The 22,378-nt window shown below is 30.5% G+C and overlaps 1 protein-coding gene across 1 annotated transcript; it reads right to left on the reverse strand.

Annotated features, from left to right (window-relative positions):
• Positions 1-3,672: 3,672 nt before the first annotated feature.
• Positions 3,673-10,443, reverse strand: LOC105839142 (BTB/POZ domain-containing protein KCTD16). The gene has a single exon (XM_012685228.3). It carries the CDS (start codon positions 9,776-9,778, stop codon positions 9,041-9,043), a length of 738 nt encoding a protein of 245 aa, XP_012540682.1. The 5' UTR covers positions 9,779-10,443; the 3' UTR covers positions 3,673-9,040.
• Positions 10,444-22,378: the final 11,935 nt, after the last annotated feature.

A 22,378-nucleotide genomic window follows, 5' to 3' on the forward strand; every position in this document is an offset into this window, starting at 1 on the left:
TTTTTAATACAAGAAAAAAAGAATATTAATATGCATTTTATAAAGTCAATATACTACGCAGTTTTAATAAGAAAAATGATATACAAAAAAATATCTTACACTGATTTGGATTACATACACATACGATAATATTTTTTGAAAACATATTAATTCTAAAACTCTACCTATGCATGGTCCATATATCAAGATACCCTAGAACATATTTTCGCGAGAATGAACAGACACTTTTAGAAGCCATACAATATTTATAGATTGCAAGCGAAAAAGTGAGATACCTGACCAATAATCGATACTTCCTGGCAGACTAACGTTATAGACAAAATCTCACGATAAAGAGAAATTTTAACGAAATTTTCTAATGGAAGACTTCTCTTGGTCGTTTTAACCTTTCCATCTAACCAATATATAAAAAAAAATCTTTTTATAATATCTAAAGTTAAAATATATATTTTAAAAACATAGTATGCATCTATTCCGTAATATTTATTAATAATAATCAATATTAATATATATATGTATATACTAGACACTACAAACGCGCGCTTCGCGCGCGCTACTTAACTTTTTATTTTTTACTTTTTACAAATAAATTACAACGATAATTGTATAAATAACCATCTATACAAATTTGACAGCTGTCAAAATTCAATCCCAATGACACTACTCTCACAACACAAAGTAAGCGCAGCGAGAGAACCAATTGGCATTGCGGAAAAACGACAGCAATAATAAATTTCGAGAGATGCGAGCAATCGACTTTATATGCATTTTTTAAATAGGAGAGATAGGAGAGAATTAATCAGTATTATTATAAATACATTTAATAAAAATTTAATGTTTATTTTTTAAAACAAAATTACTTAATAGCTTAAAATCTATACTATGTTTTAAATAATAATGTCATATTACATGTATATATAAATATTATGTATGTACTTTTTACATTACATCTTTGTTATAACTCTAATCTAATTTTTTTAAAGACCAAAAATTAAAAAATAAGATAAAATTTTATTTTCAATTATTACTAATTAATTTCTTACTAATCTAATAGTTTTATATTAAATTAAAAAAACTAAAGTTAATCAAAAGATCAAAATGTATATCTTCTATTTGCTTTTAATTTTAGTGTGTTTCTTTCTTATTATTTTAATCGATCTTTTTATTATTTTATATTTGTAGAAAACTCATTTATACACATCCTTGTTGAAATATCTCATATACCATTCTAGAAAAAATGAATCTTCCTTATTTGTATTAAAATCTTTAAAAGTTTTAAAGAAAAAAAAATATATAATACATTTCTAAAGTGCTCTTTATCTATACAAGATATTAATATAATATTATACAACTACGGTATAACATAATATTATCTTTTATAAGAAAAATAATTTTGTTCGTAATACTTTACATATTTACATCAAAAGCTTCAAAGAGAATAATAACAGCGAAGGAAAACAATGTTCGTATTATTCGCGTTTTCAACGACATGATGATGATACATTGTCTAAAAGAAACTTGACCTCGATTTTACTTACGTCTCGTTGATGACGTGTATTCTTTCTTTCTCATTTCTTTCCTTTTTCTTCCCTCCCTTCCCCTCCCCCCCCCCCCTCTCTCTCTCTCTCTCTCTCTCTCTCTCTCTCTCTCTCTCTCTCTCTCTCTCTCTCTCTCTCTCTCTCTCTCTCTCTCTCTCTCTCTCTCTCTCTCTCTCTCTCTCCCTCATTCTCTCTTTTGCTGATGGATGAAAACTCAGCAACAGATTGCTCCCCTGTGCAACGCAGCTTTGCTACCTCCAACGAACTGGGCGTTCGCTTCCGTGTAAGTGTGACAGTTCATTCAAACAGGCAATCGAGTTTGCATCCACCACCTTCCGGCGCTTCGTTCGTTAACGCGCAATTTCCTCGACAAGAGAACTATCGTACAAGGAGAATCGGCTCTTCCTTCCCCCGACGGAAGAATAATCTCTTCTTGTTGCGATTAATTTGATGTTACAATCGTTATAATTTTTTTCTTTATATACTCATTAAACTTAAGAAAAATTTATACATTACTTGTATCGCAAATTTCAAAAAGAATAAATAAATAAATAATATATTACGAAAAAAGCTCTATATTTTTGAAATAATATCTCTTATGTCTCGAAAATTTATAAAATAAATTTGTTTAACTCTTAACCCACATCAAAAACATTACATACACACAGAGTGGATGATACCCCAGCCATTTAAAACAGCTTTTGCGCTTAAAGCATTGTATCTGGAGCACTAAAAAAATTTATGTATGGTCTTTGAACGATCTAAAATTACGTCTAATTGTAGAAAATAAAATAAAATAAAATTTCGCTGGAATGTCGCATACTCCAGTGTATGTTAAGGATTAATATAAATATAATGGTATATATATCAATAATAATATGAAAATTATTTACTCTGATTCATATAGGGTACAAACATTATTTTAAAGTAATGTCATTACCTTTCTCCATAATAGAAACGTTAACTTAAAGTGAAACGTTTGCTACAATTTCTACCAGATTTTAACAAGAATATGCTGTAAGTCAAGAAATATGTAAAGATAGGCGTTACAAGTAACAAATTACTGTTATTTTTATTGTTTTATAATAATAATTTGGTAATAACATTATAATTTTTCTTAATAGTAATAAGTTACTTCTCAAAAGTGACTAGACCAATTCTGACTTTAACATTACTGTTATAAAAAATTGTAACGTCATTATCAAATCGTTATTATAAAAAAATCAATGATAATTATAATAGCGTTACTCGTAACTCATATTATTTTCCATTTTTGAAAACATGAATTTCTTTTATACGTGTTTAGTTACAAAATTAGAAATTTTCTTCAAAAGTAACCTGGCATATATTTCTGAGTTTGTTTAATATACTTTAACTGACTATCATCAAATACTTGAAACACAAATAATCTCAAATAAAAGTTTTAATATTAAGAATAGTTTATAATCACACATGCAAATCTGCTGTTACGAAAAATTTTAATTGTGCAATTCTACATTTGTCATATTCTTTGTGCAATTTTATATGTTCTACATTTGTAATATTCTATAAAAACAGTTATAAAATATCATTAATATTGCAAAGAATGTCAATAAAAAATACATATTTTTAATTTAAAGTTTTATTTTTTTTTTTCATGTTTATACTGTATTATTTAAAATCATATGTACCAACAGTTAAGAGAGTTTTGATTTAATTAAGATTCACATATTCAATTACCGATTTAAATAATGCATGTTCTCATTTCTTCTCCACCCTTGTCTCTCTCGCTCTCTCTCTCTCGCTTCCCTGCGATCCATAGTAAAAAAAAACCTAGCAATATTTTCTTAACAAAAAATAAGTCACATTTTGTCATACAGTAAATTTGAAATATGGCATCTTAAAAATTTAATATTGGACTCCATTAGAGAAATAACAAAAATAAAATGTTTACCGCATGTTGACAATGCTTTATAAATTCAATCATTATTTACGTTTCGAAACATTTACAATTACATGATTGTTCATTACATGTAACTTTTTATTCTTGTTTGCTTAAATCTGAAGGAAAAAAGCAGCAAAAGGTGCTTAAGTCTAAAAAAGACTGTCAAAGACCATAAAAAATGTGGATCAAGGATTGTCATAATCAGACTCATTCTCGTATCACCTCAATCTTTTATTTCTCCTCTTTTTACTTAGAGATATACGTATATACATATACAATAATTTCATATCGTCACAGTCTTACACGCTACCTAACACCGTTCTGTTTCTACTCGTTGAATTCTTTTCAATTAATTCTGAGTCTCGAATATGGAAATCAAACATTTTCACAATCAATTTTTGCAATCAATCAATAAATTTAAATGTTAAGTACGCATTTTAAATAATGTAAAGTATTTCTAAACTCGATTGGTCAAAATGTTTTCTAATTGAATAAAAAATACTTTAGCAAATCATCTCATAAAGACACTAGATAGTAAAGATGTTTTTCAATATATCATTGTTATAATTTAAAAAATGATCTAATCACATCATCAACTATATTATTTTCTTACGGTTCCTATACTTTTTAATATCTTACAAATAAAATTTGGAATGCCAACATTAAACTCTAAACTTCGGTGATGCTGATAGAAACTTTACTTCAAAGAAAGAAGTTTGACCGAGTACACGAAGCTTATTTGATTAAAAATAGTCAAGAGAAAATTTAATCAAACTTCGCGAAATTCGAATTCCATCAAATACCTTTCAAAAAACTTTCTGAGACAAAACAAAGATTTAAGTTAGATTAAAGAGAATATAGAATGGTTTTTCTCAGTTACCAAAGTTATAATATAAACAAAGATTTTAACAACTAATAAATTCCGATGAAATTCGAATTTTCTTTAAAATTCAATCAAAAATATAAAAAACTAAATTCTATCGAATTTATTCGCTCGAGACACACTTGTTTTTTATCGCAGCAAGTCATAATACAACTTTTAGTCTATGAAATAAAGTTTCTGTATCACGAATCTTAATCTTATCAACGATCTCAATTTTCTAATGTTCCCTACGCACGCATCGCTATAAACAAAAAAGTAAATACTATTACAAATATAAAACCAATGTATCTTCTCAAACTTACAACAAAAGTGCATTTTATACAACATATGCACATACACAAAAAATTTGTGTAATTAAAAAAAATTTTAGTCCAAATCAGAGAGAAACAATAAAAAAATATATATATATATACACTAGTACTTCTAAGAATTTAATATATCAGATGAAAATAAAAGTGTTGGTCCTTTTTGGAAAAATAATATTATTTTTACTACAATATATCAGCACTGGTAGTACTATAACGAATTATAATATACATTATTGGAACGATGATCAAGAATTATCTATACAACAGAAGTTGGTATTCTTCCACTTATTTACAGTATTATTACAGTGCAGCGAAAATAAGTCTAAAAAAAAAATATTTAAAATAAGTCTTAAAAAAAATCTTTGTGTATGATTACAATTTATTAATTCCAAAAAAAAACAAAAATAATAAATGCTACAAAAAGCAATTTACAGTTTTCCGTGATATGCCAATGTTGATACACTATAACGGAAACAATGTCAAAAAAGACCAAAACTTTTGCAGTGACTCAATATTGATATTTAGATAAACAAAACATAAAAAGTTTGTCTGTTTTTTCGTTATACATATTTAAAAATCGTTTTTATTATTTTCAATATGTTTTAAAAATTAATATAAAAATAAAAATATACAATTCAATTTATTTAACATTATAAAGATGCATAAATGCGTATAATAATTTAAAATTAGCCATTGATTTTAATGACTACGGAAACTCGAAATGAGATGCCAATAATTCCAACGCGCGCGGTATATTTGTCGCATGAATATTTATTTGGGCCCAATTTTACATATTCGCACATCTGTGCAAATAATTTAGTTGCAGTAGTTTAGACTAAATTAACATAAAATCTCGTCAAAATCGACCAATTCAATAAATAACTACATTAAAAATATCAAATATAACAATTAATACATAAAAAAGCAAATATCTAAATATATATATACTAATATATACTATTGATAAAGATTAAAATTTATATTACCGTGAAATAAATGGAAGTTTATAGTCATTCTATGTAAGACTCCTTGCATTAATCGTGCAATATCCGTCTACTATTTTACAAGTTTGATTCACCTGAATGTCTTTATTTGTACAGAGTAAATGGAAGTAGGCGATTTACTAATTGTAATCGCATAACGATTACGATGCCAATGCTCCACATTAATCAATAGACTCTCCCAACACGATTTGACGTATTGCTCAATACAATCGTCATTATCATGATCAATTACAGATCATGTCTAAAAGCTGATATCTCACAGACTCGAAAAACGTCGTTCATTCGTTTCACTTGAACTATGTTGTGTAATAATGTTTTCTTTTAATATGGAATATCGTCTTACGAATCAGCATTTTAGCAATCAACATAAATTTTCATAAAATGTCTCAATTACGAACAATTAGACGTTTCAATGGCAGGTCACACAATGTAGACAAATTATATTTTCTCGAACGCATGGGACTATCATGTCCACTCTCAGTTATAATATATAATCTCGATCGCGTTAACACGCATAACTGGCACGACAACCCGAACATATAATGTCATTATAAATCAATCCATTGCGGACGCAGATGCATCGATTATAGAATAGCGAGCCATGCACTAACAATAACAGCTATGATTCGCATCATTGCTCCAACATTTGTTTTTCGGATTGCCGCAACGCATATTAACACAAAGAATAAGTATCCAATTGTAAATTTTCGTCATAACTTTATATAATATTTTTTATATTATAATTTTGATACTGCTAATGAATTACAAAAGTTAAATGTGTGCAGTTAAAGTTGAGATAACTCTACATTTATTGTGATTCTACACATTCATCGATCACCATAATAATAATGATACATGAGACATTGCTATGATGCAAGATTTATCTCCATTATTTTTAAGAAAATCTTCGACGTTGTACGCTTTTTACGATAACGAGAGGCTAACTCGAAACTCAATATCTGCCTTGTCTGTTCAGTGCCGTCGGGACTCTTCGGAACAATCTCTAAACATTGTCTGTTACATGATAACCTGTTGCGATAAGATTATAATCGCGATAAATTTTTCTTTTATCGTTTCAAAAATGCAAACAAAAAAATTATTAATAATATAAATAAGTAAATAAATAATCCCTAAACACAAAATACTTGAAAAGTATAGAACAAAAAACTGCTACTTTATATTTTAAGTAATTCTATAATAAAAAAGCTAAAAAAAAAACCTAAATAAGTTAAACTTCAAACACAAGTGTGCAAAGAAATATCAATGAAACAATAAATAAGTATTGGTATGAAACTGATAAAAATAGTAAATTCTTAACAATTTGTAACTCTCTTTTTATCTGAAAAACTTTGAAGAACTTTTTCTTCAATTATATTCCGTAAAATACAATTGTATAAAGAAAAGGGAAAAGTATTTCGATTATCTAGATGTTTTTGTAAATAAACTGATTTACGACGTGGAACTCGCTGCAAATTAATAACAATACTTCGCTTTCGTGTTCCAATTTTTCTACAACGGATTAAAAGTTATAAATTGCTTGCAACATTTACGTTTCGCTTTACAACAAAAAGAATTTTAGATGAAAAAGAAAAGCATTTACTCGTTTTAAGAAACTAGTAAAAAGTAATGTGAAGAGAGAGTACGTATCTTCGGGCGTTCCGTCTTTCGAATAGCACGTTTGACATCGTGTCGACTTGTAAGTACACGCATTCGACAAGCTGCTCCGCCCCTCGAGAATGGTGCTAGTCACCTACTCAAATTGAAGTTACAGAAACGATGAATTCACTAGATATCGACATTATTCTTGCCGCCATTCTTTCACCGTGTATTTTCTACTTAAAGAAAAAGTCAGATTCTAGCGTGCTGCTAACTACTTGGTCCGACTAGCGATCAGTAGTAACTACTCAGTCTGACCGTCATCTAGCAGTAACTACTCGGCCCGACCATTCACCAATATTAAAACTTACTCGGCGTACTAGCACCGGAGACTTTCTTTAAACATAATGGTCTCGTTATCAGACGATAATTGAAATTTTTCATCACCTTTAATTTCCTCTCGCGTCAAACGCGATTGAAAAACACGCGAACGTTATTGAGTCATTCGTTTAATCTAATTTTAAATAATACCCCATATTTGTATCCACGTCAAGTCCGTTTTGCATTTACATATTTCCTTACATGTCTGTTGCATCCAGCGACATTTATCACTGACGTATCTGACATTGTTACCTCTTTAAGTGGCCAAAACGCACTCGTTTGCAGATATTTCAACATCATCCATCCCTTCGCCCCGCTTTTCTTGTGCACGTTTCATTCGCCGTCTTATTTCGTGTCCACCGGCAATGAAAAACGCCAGATATTGGCGTCTTTCATCTCGTGGATTTACGCGAGACTGCTTTTTAATAAACGTTTCTCCCTCGCAACGACTCACGATAGGAGCACATCGGATTTTTGTCGGAAATGGCAATTTTCTTTTCTGTCGTCGACACGTTCCGATTACGAAAGATCTTAACACGTCGTATTCAGAAAAGATTCTATCTTAGATTCTATTTGTACAATTGTAGATCAAACTCATTTACAGTTGAATATCAAATTACACATAAAAAAACATATGATCACGAATTTAACAAAATATTTTTGGCATCAACACAACTGTTACGTTTCCCGGATGTTACGTTCGACATTGACTAATTTCAAGTTCCACGTTGACTCGTCGCTCATCATTCTCTATGTTGCATCTTCAAGCAAATGGTGTTCGTAAGTCCGACGTCACGTAGGTCACGCTCGACGAGTTCATGGTTCTCCGTAATACAGAAATCCGATTCCTCGTTATTTCAGCGCTGTCAATGTGTTAGACGAGGGTTCTGTCGAAAGACGACAGTTCTCGGATATCTATCTTCGTCGTGTCTTATCCAGTTTTCTCATTCTGGTAAAAGAGTCGATTAAAGTGAGAAAAAATCTCAGGGTATAATGTATCAGAAGGCTGACGATGTTATTGTATTCTCAAACGTCGAAGTGTCCCAAATTCCTTTTACCAACGGTGATTGATGATAGTAATGACTTTGGGAAATTTTCTTACGAGACGTAATTAATTAAGAACTTCGCGAAACGATCGTCCGACGCTTTCGTACGAACTCCTCAACCTGATATTGCATATCGATCTCATTATGTACTGTAGAGTATGCTATAAACGAGAGCTCCGCATTCATTCGTTCGTGTTATTCGTTCGCACATTAGACACACGTGTTTTCACAAATATTTCCACTTTCGCCTGAATCGTTTCAAATAACTGAAGAAGTCTTTTCTCGTGACAGCGCGGTCTCCTAGATGCAAGCCGTCAACGATGCTTAGCCAATGTACACCTGATTCGCTTGCGAAACTCTTTAATCACGCACAAAAACGAATTCGTTATAATGATTCCAACGATTCTCCTCGGCATCCACTCCGGGCTTTAGCTGCTCAGAGTTGATTCCGGCGGTGCCGGAACCGCAGCTGCCCGCTAATCTGAAACCCTGCTCCTGCAGCATATCGAAGGCCTGTTCGATGACGCTGTGCTTCAGGAAAAAACGTGATGTGTAACGATCGGACATGCCGTGATCGGGATCGCGACTTTCGTTTAGCGTTTCGCCAAAGACGTCCCGACAGAGTGCCACGCGGCCGCACACGAGGATTCTCGAGAGTTTGCGAAACTTAACGTCGGCCAGACCCTCGCGACCAAAAGCAAAGCTGCCCCGATAGCCGATAGTGATGTATCCTGGAGCGCGTTTGCCAATCGCACCGGTTTGCCTGGAATCAGCGTTTTCCAAAATTGCCTTCTCCAAACCGGGCAAGCCATAAAAATTTGCCTCCTGTTTAAGCCTTTCACGTTCACGAAAACCCTCGGGTAAAACGAGAGCTTGATTGCGCAGGAAGTCCAATACATAACGGAAGAGCACGCCGTCACGATCCAGAAAATATTTGCCCTTGGCATCCTTTTCCACGGCGGATTTGCCGGTAAAGAGTTGAGCCAGATGCGAATCACCCTCACGAGTCAGCGTAGCCAAAGCGGTGGTGTAGAAGACGCCGCCCACGTTTAACTCTATCACGCTTGGTATCGTTTCCTGTTGCTCCTGGTCCCCCATGCTGCGACTGACGCGACGTAAGAGAGAAAAAGAGAGAGTTGCGGAAGGGAGAAAAAGGCAGTAGCAGCTGGTCGCGTGCACTGATAAAGCGTCTCGTCGACGTTGAATGATCAGATATCACTAGCGGAAGATTCACAGCTGAGAAATTCCCAGAGAATTAAAGATGATAAAAGATCACGACACGGAACTGCACTTTGCTTGCGACACTCGCGCAGGACGAGAGGTAGGAAGACTGTGTAGGTCGACGACCCAGAAAATCCCAAAGTCGGTCGCGACACGCTAGCGCGGAAGATCACTATTTGGGATTTTGTCCGATGAGAATAAGCAGACTGCTCTTTAGGAGCCAGCTCGTATTCACACGTGACGACACTTTCGGCGATACTCGCTGAAAAGCCGGGCTGATCGTATTATGATTTCGTTTCAGCACGTTAATATTCGATTCGCGCACGAATTAATATTTAGCTACTCGCAGAAATAATCGTAGCAACGAGAAGCAACGGACTGCACCCTCGACGAAGCGACCGAGCTTGGTTCGCTCGGGTCTCTCGACTGCGCGCTTCCTCGCCTGGGTGATTGGCGCGCGCGTCAGGATGTACTCTCCGCTTTCTCTTCCGTGTCGCGAGGGTAACGCGACCGTAATGCTGCGCTGCCGGCGCAGCGAGAACGCGCGTCGTGTCAACGCGCAGCCACCGATATTGTACACGCGCGCGCACTCCCCCCAGGAGTCACCCATTCGATTCTCGCTCTCGCAAGAGGCTACGTGTCACGATTAGAACTCCTCTAGGGTGCGCTTACCTCCAGTCTATCCTGGCTAACTCCTGGTCTATCTGGATCACGTAAACTGAATCTTCAGCTACGTATATTTTGATGCATATACGCCATTGTAAATTCTGTCATAATCTTGGTTATCTCGACTTATTTCGTCATATTCTACCAAGCTGATCTACAACTCAAGTTACAACTGACAAGTAACCTTCGCCAAAAGTAACACACGCCGATTGTTTTTATCTTTAGGGATTTGATTCAGCAATCCAAAAAGAAAACAATTTATTCCAAAAGAAATAGCTCAATTATTATTTAGGCCACTCATACATGTTTAATTTAAAATGATATACGGAAGATGTGATAAAATATCTCGTAAATCAGGCATTTTTGAAAAAAAAAAACCAAAAGTTACTTAGTTTTAAAAAACACAAGTCGGTTAAAGGTTAGTTGTGAGTTTCCAACCCAAACCATAAGGTTCGTAAATATATAAATTTTCTGCGGAAGAAAATCATAAATTATACATTGCAAACATGTTGAAAAATGCAACGTACACTTGTAAGGCAAAAAACTGAATATCTTCTCGTTCGCAGATTTCAACGCACTGATATTGTTCTGTATAACAATGTTTATATTGCATTGTATTTCATTCATTTGATATCTCTTTACAAATATTGAACACGTAACAATGTCAATATGCAAAACGATTAACGTTATCACATAGGCAGTTGCATATTGTTGACATAAAGTCATGTTCGTTTTATTCTAGTTGTTGCTCTTGAAATGTGATATTAATAGATTAATTAACGGATAAAACGAAAAAAAAATGTTTTTATTCGGCATAAATTTATCCTTTTTTTCTAGCATGTTCGAGCATGATGAGTGACGCTACAAGAAATTTTAATATTCTAACAAACCTAGTTTAAATATCTTAGACCGGTTGCATTAACATTGTTTTGATCTTAAACAAAATTTAAATATACGTCTATAGCTTTCTCTCTAAATAAATAAAGACAGACACTGTATTTAAATATTACTTAAAGATAAAATAATGTAACCAGGCTTTACATAATTATTTATAATCCGTATCTAGCAAAAATTTAAGGTACTTCAGCAAAACCGTTTTTTTCGTGCAGCTTTTATTTAAAAAAAAATGTAAATCTAATTTTAAAAAGCAAACAAGACAATATATATTAAGTGCGGTTAAAAATATATTTTATTTTTCTCGCAATTATTCTTTCAGTTCTTATGGAAAAGTAAATATTATGAAGTAAAAGTTATAAAGTCATTAGATTTGTTATACTGATTGTTATACCAGCAAATTTCAAAATTTCAAATTTGATTATAATTTTTAAGAGTAATATATAATATAAAAAATCGAACTCAATTTTTCTCTGCTTTTGCAACAAAAAGAAATTAAATTATGAAAAGATATTATATTCAATTTTATAAAAACTATTTTAAGATTTTTTGAAAGAATTGAATCAATTATTTCTTATCAAATCTTACAACAAAAAGTTACATTATAAGTATCCTTAAACTTAATATAATCGGGAAAAGATTTCATGTTGAATAAGATGTCTTTTCACAATTCCCATACATTTATGCATAAATTATAGTAACGATACATTCGGTTTATTCAATTGTATGTTATATACAGTAGTCATTCTTTTCTATTAAAAAAAAAATTTTAATTTATTAAAGTAAGTTAAAAAATACTACCTTGATCTTATTTTAGACAATTTTTAGAATTTGCATTAATCCTTTGTAACCTTTATATTATAAAGAGTTGTATAAATGTGTGTGTGCAATAGACATTGAATTGTATAAATAGTATCAAATGAATTTTGTAACTTCTTAGAAGCTGTCAATAGTACTTCCGTAAATGCTTGAGATATAGAAATTTTTAACAATCTTTTTAGTATATAATAAGATACAATTTTTGTAATAATTTATTGTATCTTACCTACAAGATCCTATCTAAAAAAAATACTTAGAGACCATTTACTTTTTCTAAGAAATAATTACTTATTATTATTATTGTTAAAAAGAATAGTATATTTTCTTATTTTTACAGATTAGACATCATTTATTATTTAATAAAGATGTTAGAAAACATTTTATTTTAATTCTACAAAAGTAGCATCTCATACAACTTTTGAAAAAAAATTTTTTCTTTCTATTTCTGGTTTAAAAAACTAACAGATAGACTCTCTTTTATTATTAAAATTAAAATAAATATATTAATCAAACTTTCAATTGATATTGTTTTCTTTTATGTATCAATAATGATTGAGGAAATATCGCAAAAAGTTACCTGTAACATTTCCCTTGACTTACCCTAATAGATTGTTAATAATTTATATTATACACATGTTAAGAAATAGTTTTAAGAAGCTACACAACATTACGCAATAAAAAAAGCACAAACGATAAAATAAAGATTTATATCAAGAAAAATATATTCCATGAAATAAAATATAGAACTAAATTTACGATTAATAACTTTAACATATTTTTTATCACTATATAATTTATAATATTTATTTATTTACTTTAATTCCAGACATCCAGTAAGAAATTTTTATCTTACTATCAAATTGTAATTTTCTCACACACAAACACGGTACTTTATCTTAAACGAGATCAAAAGTAAATAGATAAAAACAGTCTTGAGCCTTACGTGCATGTATGTGTGTGTGTGTGTGTGTGTGTGTGTGTGTGTGTGTGTGTGTGTGTTTTCGCCCGTGTATGTAAGTAATAAAACTGTAATATAAAACATAAAATTTTTATTTTGTTATACTACAATATTTTTATTGCGGAATATCGTATTTACTTCAAACAATATTATTTCTTAAAAAACATATATATTACAGAATAATATAAATTTCCCCAAAAGTTATCATAAAAACGTAAACATGTAATTTTTTGTTTTAAGTTTTGATGAGAAATAAATCATTGAATCCTCTCAAAAAACTCAAAAATTTTTAAATAAATATAATACTCTTCTCATAGCTTGATTCCGTTTCGTCCAAGCCATATATTATAATTACCACCCACACAGTAAATGAAATTAATTGAACCTGAAAGGCGATATTCTTTTATCTGTAATTAATTTGCACATTCGATTGTGAAGTAGATTAAGTTAAAATTAAAAGAAGCATTACAAATAAAATTAAATAGTAGATAAACACAAATTTATACTCAGCTCTTATATATTTTCACATAATAAACGTATTGAGAGGGGAAAAGGAGAGAGATTCAAACTCTCCCGAAATTTTAAATATTATTTGCATAAGACAATCGCAGAAAATCTGAATATCATAGCTCTTATATATCAAGTCGCAGAAATATTACTGTGAATTCTTTACCAAAAAAGCAAAAATTTTTAATAAAAACAAATATAATACTGAGAAATTAAATCACTTTTTAAAAAGTGAAAAAAATTATGTAATTATTTTATTTTGTCAATTTTATTAAATCTTTTCCTTTGCCTTATTCCCTTTTTCTTTTTATTTAATTACAAAATTTAACGTCACAATTTCAATAATATTTAGTAATGCTTGTCACATATAGGAGGTCTTCCTATGTTTTTTCTGAATTTTCTTAAATTTCTTTTCCTAGAAAAATAATAAATAAGTATTTTGTATGTATAATATTAAAACTACACTTCGTCTTTATAACTATACTTTGTTTATTTGTTCTTAAGAAAAAAATAAAAGTTATGATTTACAAAACCAAATATCTCTTTTATTTAGAAAATCAAAAACAAAAAACATTTTAAGCTCTAATATCTAAAAAACAATTTATTAATGTAAAAAAATTATTGTTATATGTAATAATAAAATCAATAAAACTTTTCTGCTCCGAAAAAAAGCACATCTATTGTATTTATGTCCGAAAATATAAGTACATCTAAATTAAGTTGTTGGAGATATATGTAGTAAGTTAAAACTATAACAATTTGTAAAAGTTTATAAATGTTATGTCATAATGTTAAAGTATGAAATCAATCATGATACAATATATCAATAAGTAATGCGAAATAATATTATAATATTAAAAAAATAGCCTCATAGCAATTAAATAACCCGCGCAAACGCTGCCATGATGGCATTGTAGAAAAGACTGCACTGAATTCAATACCAAAACTAGAACGCGCAAGATTTTATTTTGCTTCAGTCAAGGTTAAGCAAGTGCGACAGTTAGTTGAGAATAGATTTCTTTCTTTATCTAACCAAGTTACACTGATCATTTATATATGTATACACACACACACACACACACACACACACACACACACACACACACACACACACACACACACACACACACATCTCCAATGTATAATCAATTCTAAGAATATTTATTTTCACAAAAAAATTTTTTACTTTAAAATTGAATTTCTTCAAATAGGATTAAATTCTTAAAAATATTTTATACAAAAGATATATAAATTTTTCAAAAATAAGAATTTATTTTTATATGGAAAATTTCAATTTAATAAAAATTGTTTCTTGTGCGTATACATCTGTATCTACATACAAGTGTGAATAAAAACAAATAAATTAAAAATCTGTAATAAAATTTTCTAATAAATTAAAAACTTCAATAAAATTATAAATATTAATACACATATTCATATTAATTAAAAAATTATCTAAAAAATTAATATTGTTTTTATTAGCATTATTTTATGGAATTTGTTCTGATAAAGATTAAGGTTTTTATTTTAAATCAAAAGCAGATTAAATGGCAGACCGCAGTTAACAAATCATATTTAAGGATCTTAAAATAATAGAAAACAAACAGAAGAAATAATGCTATTTCAGTGAGCAAACAGTAAATGTTGAAAGCCAGTCTTAATCACCCATCATCTATCACATTTAATATACACATAAAAATATAATTATAAAAAAAAGAAATTGCACATTTTAATTAGTGTACGCTTGTAGGCACTTGTACAGAACATAATCGTGAAACACTATTAAAATTTACCAAACCGTGGAAATTAATCCTTATAAATTTTTAAAACAGATAAAAAATAATTGAAAATCGCTGCTCTAGATAATCTGTTATTGATATTGTGCGAATATACATTTAGTAATCTTTCTTTGCACCCGGAAAAAAAAACAATTCAATTTAATATCACCGTAATAATTTGCAAGAACTTATTATGTATAAAGAGCAAAATATATATTTATACAAAGTAAAATATATATGGTGTAAAGAAACAAGGTGTGCTTTTGCGCATGAAAATGTTCAATTAGAATAGTGGAATAAGTGACTAGTCATATATTTATACATGAGTATTTATGTATGTCAGTTAATCAACGTTCTGCCGCAATACTCATGCAACATAATTTAAATAAGAAAAGAATAATAATAAATTTATTTAAATGAAGACTATTATTACTAATTATTTATTTTATACATTTATCGATTAAAGAATTAACTCATACTATTATTGTATATACACGTCGTCTGATGAGAGCGGTCGTCATCCCGTCGTTTTAGGTGTTTTCGTTTATCCGAGCCCCTATGTGCACAAAATGTGCACATTGAACTATCCAGTCAAATGTCCACAAATTCCGGTAATGTGCACGACTTTTTGGGTCTCTTCCGTGCTTCTTCACAATTATTTGGTTCTGTTCCATGCTTTATAAATTTTACAATCATATGCATTCGTATATCAAATATGTTTTATGCAAATGTGCATAATCGTGTTTTATAAATGTACATTTCTGACACTTTACAGATATAGCATGGAACAAAACCAAATAATCATGGACATTGCACGGAAGAATATTAAGTATAATTAAATTCTTGTTAAGATTTTATTAAAATTAGTAGCTTCCAAAATTTATTAAGATCTCGGAAACACGCATTATTTTTTATTTTACTATTCATATTTTCTAGTCTATCCATTTTAAGGCAATAGATCCATGAAATAAATATGATATTTATATGTGATTTATTATTGCAGCATTATATATTATATAGCAAACATTTTTGCATTATATTTGAGGTATATTTTTGTCACAGATCTATTACCCCAATTATAAAAGTTTATATCACTCACCGACCGATACGCAGCGACAGAGTTATTCAGCAATGTTGCTGCGATGATTCTGTAACAAACAAATACAAAATCCAAATTAAAGCAGGACAGAAAAAACAATTAATATTTTTTAAAAATAATTTATGGCATGTAACTCTGTACTTGTGGTTATTGAGTAAATGTAATAAGTAATTAATGAAATAATTTTGTAAAATACTTTAACACACAAATAGATTTAAAGTAAAAGAGAACTCATGAGTATTAATATTAGATAAAAGATTGTTATATATCAAACTTCTTATTCTTTTAATTATTTATATAATCGTCGTATAATCAATATTTTCCAAAAAAAAAGAAGTTTTATAAAATTAAATTAGTATAAAACTTTACGTGATTCTATCTCTAATTTTGTGATTTATCAAAATAAAACTAAATGAAAAAACTATTAATTCTAAGCAAATAATAATCATACTTACCCCAAAGTTGCTCTGCCGGTGCCCGATGCCTTTTCCAGGTCTCCTCCTCTCCTTGCACAGGACACTCGCTACGATAATTCTGTAATAAACAAATGCAAAGTCCAAATTAAAGCAAAACAAAAAAACAATTAATATATAAAAAAGTAATTGCGACCTGCAACTCTGTATTTTTGCTTTTTAAATAAATGTAAGAATTAATGGAATAATTTTGTAAGATACTTTAACACATAAACAGATTCAAATTAAAATAGAGCTCACGATTATTAATATTAGATAAAAGATCATTGTTACGTATCAAACTTTTTATTCTTTTAATTATTAACATAATCGTTATATAAATTAATATTTTCCAGAAAAAACTTTATAAAATAAAATTTGTGTAAAATTGTACATGATTTTATCTCTAATTTTGTGATTTATCAAGGTAAAACTAAATGAAAAAAACTATTAATGTTATGCAAATAATAAGTCGTATTTACCCCAAAGTTGCTCTGCCGGTGCCCGATGGCTTTCCCAAGCCTACATCTCCTTCTCCTCTTGTTGCACAGAACACTCGCAAATAACATACTACAATCGCACGTGGAACTAATTAAACTAATCTATAAAAACCATGATACGACTTCCAGTTCAAACAAAGTACCGTTAAAATAGGTAGACGCGCGACAAAATGTTTTATTTCCTTAAATTTATATTTATTCATACGTGGTTTTTTAAAACATCTTATCTTATTGTGCGTTTATTTCAGGTAGGAACGGGCGAGGGAAATGACCGATATATCACTCGAGCGAGTTATATCATGGAAGTTATAAGAAAAGTCCATTTAGTCCGTATACTTGAACGGCACTCCCGAAACAAACCGTCGCGCGACGCGACAAACCGTCTACGGTTTGTTTTCAATTAAATCGGTCGGAACTCCCGAAAATGCGGCGCGACGAACCGCTTATACCACGACGACGTAAGTGCAATGGGTACAGTTAGCTTCCCTCTCAACAGGTTTTCAAACCTTTGGGGTACTGAGCCCTCCCACCACGTCAAGGTCGTACCCGTGGGAGGGAAGATTTCTTCTGAAAAACTACGCAATTTTAGTTAACTAAAAAGAAATACTGAGCATATATCTATCACTGCAAAAGTAATGTCTACTACAAAAGGATATCACAAAAGGATATCACGATATGGACACTTAAGCAAGTTTCAAACTGTTCAGTGTAGTATGCATAAATATTATAAATATAAAAATATGTATAAACACAGATAATGAAAAATGAAAATAATAAATTTTATCATTTTCTGCATTTCGTAGAGACTCATTGTAACATAAAAATTTAGTTATTTTAATTATCACAGTAAGCGATTACTAGTTTATACAATTAAATATTTGCGACAACGAACAATCATCAAAGTATCAAACATTTCAAAATACTTGTGAAAAATTAAAAAGATATTATTAATAAATAAAAGATTATCAAAGTATAGAACTATACAAGAACAACCAAAAATTGTCGCTAGAATTGTCATATTCAGCACGACAATTTTACTCGAGTGTCGTGCTGATTTCGGACATAAAAAATTATTTACAAATGTTTAATCGCTAGAACTCTGTTTACAAACGATATCAAAGCATAGAAATATACAAGAACTATCGAGAATTGTCGCCAGAATTGTCATAGCTAGCCAGCACGACACCTTTACTCAAATGTCGTAATGATTTCGGGCATAAAAAATTATTTACAAACGTTTAATCGCCAGAACTGTTTAAAAACAATATCAAAGTATAAAATTATTCAACAATAACCGAGAATTGTTTCTAGAATTGTCATAACTATTCAGCACGACACTTTTACTCGAGTCGGGTATAAAAATTTATTTACAAGTGTTTAATCGCCAGAACTCTATTTGCACCCAGAGTTCTATTTGCAACCGCAATAGTTCTACAGTTTTTTATAGTTCTTAGCAATAGTTCCGCCGAAATAATATAAAAAACATGCGTTTGAAAATATGAGGTGTTAACTTTCCGTGGCACTCCAAATTTCGAAAAAATCTTTTTTTACTATGAAATCGTACAATTTTCGAAGAGTTCTACAGTTTCTGATAAGTATTAAAAATATTTCTACTCATTAACTTTTATTTAAAAACTTTTATACATCTGCGATTAGCACCGCATCCCAGCACAAGTATAATCACATTATAGCGAGATCTAATCAAATTTTTGGCAGTTCTCGATAGTTCCCGCATAGTTCTCACCATTTTAATGCGTTTTAATAATAGTTCTGTCGATTAATTAATTACTTAAGTATAACAAATTGTTTCAAAATAATTAATGACCGAACTATTAGTAAAACGCATGAAAATGGTGGAAACAATGCGAAAACTATCGAGAACTACCGAAAAAGTAACCGAATCTGTTCGAATTTCATGTCCCTCTTAGGTGCAGTGTCAGCGGTCGAAATAAAAAAATTGTTTAAAAATAATTAATAACCAAAACTTTTTTTAATACCTATTAAAAACTGTAGAACTCTTCGAGAACTATAAGATTTCATAATAAAAACTGTTAATTCAACAAATTCGAAATGCAATGCAAAATATTTGCGAATTTGCGAAAAAGAGAAATAATTATATCGTCTATGTAAATATTAAGAAGCAATAATTTATCATTCTTATCATTTAACATTTTAATTTGTACTTTCTTCTTTTTTTTACAATATACATATACTCTATTAAAATAAAGTACTATGGTTTAAATTAATTCTTCATAAAAGAGAAGTTTATCAATTTCAAACAGATTGATTAGTTTTGACAAAGAATTACTCGCGGTATTTGCTGTGCAAACGTGTTTTTAAAAATAATAATGGAATGCAAGTAATGGCAAAAGTGTTAAGTTTCGAAGCCGTCGGGAGAGAGATAGGTCGAAGAAATATATGTATATTCCATGTTTAACTGAATTGTTATTTACACGTGTTTACGGCTTGCCAGTCACGGAGAGAGAGAGAGAGAGAGAGAGAGAGAGAGAGAGAGAGAGAGAGAGAGCGTACCCAGAGCGAGTGCGAAAGATTAGAGATTAGAGCATCCATGTGCTCTCGATATGGATCTGTATAACTGCCTAGCAATGCTCTAAATTTTCTATTATTTACAATCAGTGCACGGCTTTCAAATCTCGCATCTAACAGCAAGATTATCTGTTTGTTAGAGACTTGGAGCGTGAACCAATTAATACCGATGAACTGTTAACGCATTGTATACTACAACCAAAATATTTAAAATTATATAATAAAACTCTTTAATTCTAAATGCTTTGATCCATACATTTTTTCACCCTATCCTAAAAAAATTCCAAACCAATTCATTGCTCAAAATATTTTTAATTGTAAGTATAAGTGCTACAGTTATTTAAAGCGTAATCAAATAAAAAAAAACGTTAAAATTAAATATATTTCATACTTTAAACTTCTATAAACGAAGGTTTCATCAATGTAAAAAGTTAAAAATAAAGCTGCTTAAAAAACATCTTCTAAAAACGCTTTTGCAATATAAACGCATTTATGTTGTTTGAAGGCATTGTGTAAATGTCTAACTAATTATATTTCTTAAACAATTCAACAACGAATAGAAAATCACTACAAATCACTTTATACGATGGCCCCGCAATTAGATATGTTGAAAATTTATAAAGATCTGTTATTTTGTAAATAATTAAAAATTGATTATATTATACTTTTAATTGTATTTAAATAATTGTATTTTGCAAACCGTCCAAATATAAACATAAAGAAAATTACTACAAATAAATACAAACAATTTTATATCGAGTCCCTACTACTAATTTTTCCAAGTTTAAATAATTATGTGAACGGTTCAACAATAGAAAAAAAGAAAATCGATGCAAACAATTACAAAAGAAATCTCACAATCAATTTCAAGATATCTTGAAAACTGATAAAGTTCCGGTATTTTATAATTGTATTAATAATTAATTACTTCATGTAAACGATTTAATTACAAACAAAAGAAAATCACGATATTAGTTTTGTATCACTTGTTTGAAAATTTTGATAACCCCACGCCAGTTTAAATACACATGGTTTTGCATTATTTTCTAACGTAAAAAGAAAATAGATCAAACAAAAACGCCAATATATCTTCGGGTGGGCAAAGTCATATCATAAACGAAGTAACAAAAAAGCACAAAATTAAATAAAATAGATTTACTGTGATATTAATTAAAATTCAGTACTCACGACACCGCGATATCCCGCAATGTCTTTCGATGTCCATCGTTTCGTCTTCCGCTGTAATTATATTCATTGCTATAATTCTTGAGAATGTTTTGGAAGCACCTCTGCGTCGTCCTTTGAATAATATGTAAGATGATAAAACGTCTAAGGACTATTTCTGGATTTCATGCCAAAATGCACAAATGCGTGGACAATGTATCTAAGGCGAATGTCTTTAGAAAGAAAATAATTTTTTGACAATCAAATCTCGGAAGCACTCTCTGTTTATCTCAAAGTATACGCGGATATATTAATTTATAATTTAAAAAGGAGAATGATTTTCGAAAGAAATAATTTACTAGCAATCGGAATAAACTCGAATCCGCTCTATGGTAGTCTCTATGGTATCCGCGCGCACACGATACAGTATATATTAAATATTCTTCTCATAATTTTATAAAACACCTTTGCTGGAGAATAGTTTTTCAATAGGTTTCAACCGTTTTCACACAACAGTTTAGCTTCGATCTCGCATATCGTGTTTTACAAGTATGCTTTACAAGTATTTACACTTTATGGATATAGCAATCTGAAACAGAATTAAAGAGTCATAGACATAACACGGAAAAGACGCAGCAATAATATTGTACACATTATCTACAGACCTTCATGCTGTGCTGCGATTTTGAGCCCATCAACACATTCACGCACCATCATGCCGCGTCCGCTCCGTGAGTCATCGCGCGCTCTGCAGGCTCTGCCACGACCTACGTAACCTACATTCGGCCGAGTCCAGCACTGCTCGGCCCGAGCGTAGGTCATGTAGATCCATTGTTGTAGACAGGCCGCTTTTTTTGCATATGCGCGTCAAACATAACATTATTGAAGTACAAAAATCTGATTTAAATAGGTTTTTTAGGAACTCTATTTTGATTACATATTTAAACATTATATACAATTTTTGTAAAAAGTCAATAAGATTGTATAAAATCAAATAGACAATTATATTGTAAATTCTCGGGCATGCGCAAGCGATCCGTTTAACAACACTGTATAGGTTGTTGCCAAGCGCGCCGGACTCACGGATAGACGG

This window comes from Monomorium pharaonis, chromosome 2 (genome assembly GCF_013373865.1).
Source record: "Monomorium pharaonis isolate MP-MQ-018 chromosome 2, ASM1337386v2, whole genome shotgun sequence".
Taxonomy (NCBI): domain Eukaryota; kingdom Metazoa; phylum Arthropoda; class Insecta; order Hymenoptera; family Formicidae; genus Monomorium; species Monomorium pharaonis.